We start from the raw sequence: 6900 nt of genomic DNA, 5'->3' as shown, positions 1-6900 counted from the left end.
CAGCAAGGTTGTAGCAACAGCATGCAATCAGCGTACACATGGTGTTATCTCTTTGTGGGAGATAAATTTAAATTGTCAGGCCGTGCCATGGAAATGCAACATTTGCATTTTCCTATCAGGATGTGCCAGGACGTTACACTGCAATTGCAAATCATGAGGTAATAACGTGAAGTGGAGGAAGGAGTAACCTAATCTACTGCAAAGTACTATATGCTGTTATTTAGTATTTTAAAAGGGTGCCTATAGCATCAGGAGATGGAGTGAAGCCCAAGAAAAGCTCCGGAACCGTGTCAACAGTAGACATCATAATACGATTTCAGGGCTTGCAAACTCACAATCTCCTCAGTATTATTCCTTATTCCTATGGATAATCCCATTCCTTTCCTTGTAGGCTGTGAGACTGATGCATCGTTTTTGCATGCTGGATCTCAGAATGATGTATACGTATTGATCTTGCCTCCTAGATTCAACTCAGCCTCACCATCCTCCTTGGTGTGCTTTGTCCTCTAACCAGCCAGGCTTCCTTCGTTTGTTTTTTCTCTTTATCTTTTCCTGTTTCACAATGACTCCATAGTTCCTTCACTGTTGCCTGATATTTCTTCCAGTAGCTCACTAAGACTGTAAGTAACATCTGTCTTGTTTCATCCATTCTCACCCTCTTTCAATGGGGAGGGCTTTGTGTGCAGTTTCTATTTTGGCAGGATTTTCAGGGTTGGTTTGTGTTTTTTTTTTTTGTTTTTGTTTTTTAAAGCCAACAGTATAAACATTTTCCTCCCTACAGATTGTGTGTTTAAATTAGGAAAAAGCAGATCACCCTGCTCATGGCTGGGAGGAAGGGAAAAGATTTATGGGGTTTCTGAGTTCCCGTGGGAGTTTCCTAGCAGACCCCTGGGAAACTGCCGAGTCCTGCACAGATGAACCTCACCCTTATGGCAAAAGTTCTGTTTTGCCCAAGGAGCCATCAGAAGTGCCACCATCGTCGTTGTCAAAGTGCATTAGGTGATCTTTTAGATATGCTGAGCCCAAGCCGTTGAGTGCCTTAAAGATAAAGAACAAAACCTTGAACCCTTCTGCACCGATCTCCCAGGGGATTTGGCTTTTGCTTGGTCATTTCCTCCCCAAATCATGTCCTGCTAGCTGGCTGTCCGTGCCCTCTTGTCCTTCGTGCCTGTTCCTTAACCGCTCCACTGCTGAAGCTGCCCCTGTGCTCTGTATTCTTTTCTCACTTCAGACTTGTATCTGTGACGCTTTCCTGGCACCCTTCCCAAGTTCTCTTGCTGCCAACTCAGACTTAGTACAAGCTTCTTGTACTCCCTTTCAAATCCTTTTCTATCGTGGCAAATAAACCCCCTGTCCTCTACGCACACACTCCTGATACTATCCTTGACAGCTCTTCACTTCTGGCACTCAGCTGCTGCTTAATCATGAAGATTCCTTCTCTGATTCACCTCATGTGCTCTTGCAGCCAAAAGCTCGACTTTGACTTGGCAATGTCACAACAGGAGCACTGGGATCTCCTCCCTTATGATCCGATTCCTGCCTTGCGTGCCCCACTGTCATTAGCACTCTCCTGTTTCACTCTGCTATCTGGGCTGGCATCATGGCACCTTCAGAGTCCGGCACCATCCCCTCACCTCTGCCTTTCTGCACACACCGCCAGTACCCTCCTCCTTTATGCTTTTCCTGATTTTATCAATTTCATGCCGCTTTGGAGAGTTTCTATCCTACTGCTGTCCCTTTGCACAGAACGACCCGCCTGACCTTGACTCCCTGGTAGCCCTCACGTTCAGATCCCTCCTCCAAACATCCTTCCACAGAGGCTGCTCTCCCACCGCGGTCTCATCCTTGTGACATTTGCAAAGGAGGGGGGGCAGGCAGGGCAAACCAAACAGATCTGGCAAGCAACATAGCTTAAAAACAGGAACTAACACGATGTGCATGCAGCACCAGAAATAACATCACTGCCGTACCCCGTGCGAGCCCTGTCCTTCCCTTGAGCCCTCCCCCTTCATGTCTCCTGCCATCTCTCCTCCTGTCAGCCTCTGCTGCGGGTCCCAGCGCCGGGACCCCTCCTGCTCCACCGCAAAGCCCCCGCGTACCTGCGGCACCGCAGGTCTGAGCGACAAGCGCCCGAGCTCTGCTCTGCCCTAGCAAAAACAAGTGGAACTGCCAGCAGCTTCCCAGAGGACTGGTTTTCAGCAGACAACACTGCGAAAACGCTTCCCTGCTCTGGTCTTTCGTGTGGAACAAATGAAAGGACAGCCTAAAACAAGAGGGCTAGGTATAAAAGTATGACTTTTAGCCAGGCAAAGTTGCAGGCGCAGGCACACCTATTCACCCTCACGCAAACCGCCTGGCCGGTCCTGCTTTGTGCGAAGAGGGTGTTCATGTTTACTAGCCTTTTTTCCCTGGCTGCCCACTGGCACGGACTTTGCTCCTCCGGGTTGGGATTTCTAAGCAGCGGGAGGCTTTCCACGTGTGTTTGAGAAGGTACAAAGCCTGCCGGAAAACAATGGAAATAGCTGGCTTATGACTGCTGCGTGTCACGCACTCATTTCTTGCCTGTTGGGTTGTCCTTGGAGCTGCTCGCGCAGCCTGGAACCTGATCCCAAGCGATGCCGGTCATTCCGGCTGGCACGCACACTGGCCTGCCGCCATGTCACCTGGGCGAGATACGGCTAGGGTCCGGCCCAGCCTCCCTGCCCCGTGGGCAAGGACAGACAGACCCCTCTCAGCCCACCAGAGCCCCCAGCCACCCCTGAAGCACAGGCTGGGGTGCAGGGGCCATGGCAGAGTGGGGGTTTTGTGGGGGCTTCCTGCAGGGGGGAGGGGAAACAGCCACTTCAGAGCAGAGAGTGGCGCCAGCGGCTGTGCTTCCCCAGGGCCCCCGGCCCATCAGTAGCGTGGCCCCGGCCACGTTCTCACCTCCAGGTCAGGCTCTTCTCACCCTCTGGGGCTGGATCTCCTCACCCCCACCCCCCCACCCCCCCCAGCATGGGCTCCACTCAGCATCCCCAGGACTGGATTTCCTCAAAGTCCCCCCAGAACAAGTTGCCCTCAGCGTCCCCCCCCAGCAAGGGCTCCTCACAGCCCCCCAGGACAGGACCTCCTCAATCACAGAGAGAATCGTAGAATGGTCTGAGTTGGAGAAGACCTTAAAGATCATCTAGTCCCAACCTCCACGTTTTTTACATGCTTGCATAAAACCAAACCAAAGCAGTGCCCCCCAGGACAGGCTCCCTTTAGGCCAGGGTTTCCTCGGACCCCAAGGTCTGGATCTCCTCATCCCCCCCCAGCATGGGCTCCCCTCAGGACTGGATCTTCTCAGCCCCCACAGCACAGGGCCCCTTCAGTTCCCCCAAGAACAAGCTCCCCGCTCCCCTCAGCCCAGGGTTTCCTCAGTCCCCCCCAAGACAAGCTCTCCTCCGTCCCCCCAGGACTGGATCCCCTCAGCCGCACAAAGACAGGAGGATCTCCTCGGCCACCCCAGGACAAGCTCCCTTCAGCCCCCTTGCCCCAGCACAGGCTCCCCTCAGCGGGCGCGGCCGGGGGACGGCAGGGAGCTGCCACCGCTCCACCGCCCTCCCTGCATCTCCCGGCCGCTGCTGCGTGACGGCCGCCATCCCCCCGCCGACCCCCCCCCTCCGCCTCCTTCCCCCGCAGCGCCGCGGTGATCCGCGCTGATCTCATCGCCGCGCCGCACGACACCCTTCCCCGGCACGTTAGGCGGCCATCGCGTGAGAGGCGCCGGGCGCCCGGCCCGCCGTCCCCCCCCCCCCCCCCCCCCCGCCGCCATCACGCAGGGGGAACATATGCCGGCAAGGCGCGGCCAGGCACCCCCTCAACCCCCCCCCCCCCCCCCGCCCCGATCAAAGGCGCTCCCTTCCCCGTCTCGCTGTTAATGCCGCTCCTAATTAAATACCTCCGCGGGGGGCGAGCCGCCCTTCACACGCGATCCCTCCCCCCCCCCCCCCCCCCCCGCTGGCAGGCACCGCGTGAGGGTGGCTGGGAACCCCTGTACTTTATATTTTATTTATTTTTACTACCCCCTCCCCAGCCCTTCATTCCGACCTTTGAGCGTACGCGATGGGCGAGTTAATGTTTGCCGCAGGGCGATGACTTGGGTGACATTCCCACGCGCGGGACACCCCCCGCACCTCCCCACTCCCCACCCCCCCTTCCCCTTATCCCCGACCTCGCGTAGGATCACGAAGAGGTTAAAGGAGGTGGTTTGGGATGGGGGGGGGTAGCGATGGGTTGGGGGGGGGGGGGGGGAGGAAGCTGGGGCATGCGGCTCCGGTTGCTGCCAAACCGGGGATTAACGATGCAGCGCAGCACGCAGGTCGGCACGCAACGTGGATCGGGTCACGCCGGCAACACACGCGAGGGCTGGCGGGGGGAGGAGGGGGGGGGCAGCCACCCGTGGGACAGCGATGCGAAGCCGGCGGCGGGGGGCGGGCGGGGGCGCCCTTTGACACCACCCCCCCCCCCCCCGGGCTTTGCATCCCTGTATCATTGCAACAGCCCTACTCATGCAATTTTCCTTTTTTTCCCCAATAAAATTCAGTCTTCCCCAATCGCAAGTCGTTGCCTCTTTCCCGCCTCCCCCCTCCCTTGCCTGCACGCAGCCTTCTCCACCAAAAAATAAACCCCTATTCAGCTGCTCGGCACTGCTCTGAAAAAAAACCCATCACTGATGCTTTGCCCCCCACGGAGCTGCCCCAGAGACCCAACCTTTGCAGCGAAGAGAGAGTCATGCATAAATTAAACCAGGTTAACAAGGTTGCCTCATTTTTCACCACGGCCTCTTTTCAGTTTTGTCACTAAATTATTTTTTGAGGGGTGCATCTTTCTGTACAAGGCTTGTAGGGAATGCTTTGGGCATATAGAGAATGCTTTGGGCACGTAGAAATTACTTTGGGCATATAGGAATTGTGTTGGGCATACAGAAAATGCTTGGGGCATGCAGGAATTTGGGCATATAGGAATTGATTTTGGCATGTAGGAGTTGCTTTGGGCATATAGAAGATGCTTTGGGCATGCAGGAATGGCTTTGGGCAGGCCGTAAATTGGCTTTGGGAAGGGAGCAGCCCTGTTGCGCTCACAGCCCCTCATCCTCAGCATCACACGTCTGCCGCAGGTTGTGCCAACTCCCTCGCTGGGGACCGTGGGGACAGAGCAGGTGGCCCTTGCAGCATGGCTGATGGGATGCCATAAAGAAAAGCAGAGTTTCACGGCAAGTTGGTTTTCTGGCACACCTCGAAGGGGCTGCATGTGAAATAATCAGCGATGAAAAGGAAGGGGGCAGAATGTGAAATCAATTCCATTGAAACGGGGTTATATACTGAAAACTCCCCATTCTCACATCTTTTCCCAATTTATTTATTTTTATTGCTTTGCTGCGAACTCCAGTGGGTTTCATGGGTAGCTGCAGCGCAAAAGCAGTTGGTGCAGTGGCCAAGCACATAGAATCATAGAATCATCTAGGCTGGAAGAGACCTTTAAGATTATTGAGTCCAATCGTTAACCTAACACTGCCAAGTCCACCACTAAACCATGCCCCTCAGCACCACATCTACACATCTTTTAAATACCTCCACAGATGGTGATTCCACCGCCCCCCTGGGCAGCCTGTCCAACGTTTGATAAAACTTTGTGAAGAAACTGTTCCCAATATCCATCCAAAACCTCCCCTGGCATAACTTGAGGCTGTTCCCTCTTGTCCTATCGCCTGTTACTTGGGAGAAGAGACTGACACCACCACCCCCTGCTACACCTTCCTTTCAGGTAGTTGTAGAGAGAGTGATAAGGTCTCCCCTCAGCCTCCTTTTCTTCAGGCTGAACAACCCCAGTTCCCTCAGCTGCTCCCCATGAGGCTTATGCTCTAAACAGGCCTCGGCTTTGACAGGTAATAGCCCAGGCAAGCGGCTCGGTTTGGGCCGACAGCTCCAGTCAGAGTCGGAGCCTCCAAAGGCCCTACAGTGCATCCGGGTCGTTATTTATGGCGCTTTTGCCGTTTCCCTCCCCCTGCAGAGCCACCTCCAGCCCTGGCAATGCAGCCCCTCCCTTTCCTGGTTATTAATTTCAGCCCGGGCCGGTTGGCTGTGCCAAGGCTAGGGGCTCTAGGGCACCACAGGCCCACCGCAGGCTCCGCCGCCTTTGAGCCGCCCCAGGCCGAGAGCGGCCGCGCGCCCCCGGCCACGTGACGCGCAGGCGCAGGGCCGTGCGCCGTTGCCGTGGTTACGGAGGAAGCCCCGGTAGGAAAATGGCCGCCCCGGCTGCATTCCCTCACGCTGCTTCCCTCCGGCTGCCCCGGCCCAGCGGCTTCCTCCCCCCCTCTTACCCTCGCTCCGCCACGGCCTGCGCCCGGCCCCGCTCCTCGGTCCCCGAGCAGGCGGTGCGGGCGTGGGGAGGCCTGGGCCGCGTGTAGCGTATGTGTGCTTTCATTTCCACGCGTGGGCCAGAGGAATAGTGCGGGCCCATTATTGTCGGCAGGTTCTGACGCTCCCTGTGACTTCTGGCAGCTTCCCTGACCCCACCGCGGAGTTTCGGGAGGCCATGGAGCGGCACATCCCCATTCATGCACTGCCCGAGGAGATTCGGAAGGTATGGAACAGTGAAAGTACAAAAATCCAAACCATTTGGAGACCAGATACTACAGTAATTTAGGGATATTTCACTGGACTTTGAACACTGGTACTTTATCTGGTACATTTTGGTCCTGGTTTTAGATTGGGTGTGTTCTAGGTTTTGTCATTATATATGAAGTTTAATTACACGCTAGTGCTATAGGAACACTGTAGAGGAACATACTCATTCTGTAATGGTGTTGTCACTGTCAGGTGAGTTTCAAATTTTACCCCATACGGCATGTTTTGTTGCCATAAGTTTGGAATGACT

At 55.5% G+C, this 6900-nt stretch overlaps 1 protein-coding gene across 1 annotated transcript in view; it reads left to right on the top strand.

Annotated features, from left to right (window-relative positions):
• Positions 1-6558: 6558 nt before the first annotated feature.
• Positions 6559-6900, top strand: part of LEKR1 (leucine, glutamate and lysine rich 1) — a 60576-nt gene continuing 60234 nt past the window's right edge. Inside the window, exon 1 of the mRNA XM_074153681.1 lies at positions 6559-6606. Within this exon, the coding sequence (XP_074009782.1) occupies positions 6559-6606 (48 nt within the window). The remainder of the gene's footprint in view (positions 6607-6900) is intronic.

This window comes from Numenius arquata, chromosome 9, assembly GCF_964106895.1.
Source record: "Numenius arquata chromosome 9, bNumArq3.hap1.1, whole genome shotgun sequence".
NCBI classification, from domain to species: domain Eukaryota; kingdom Metazoa; phylum Chordata; class Aves; order Charadriiformes; family Scolopacidae; genus Numenius; species Numenius arquata.
This window is presented reverse-complemented; position numbering and strand designations above follow the sequence as displayed.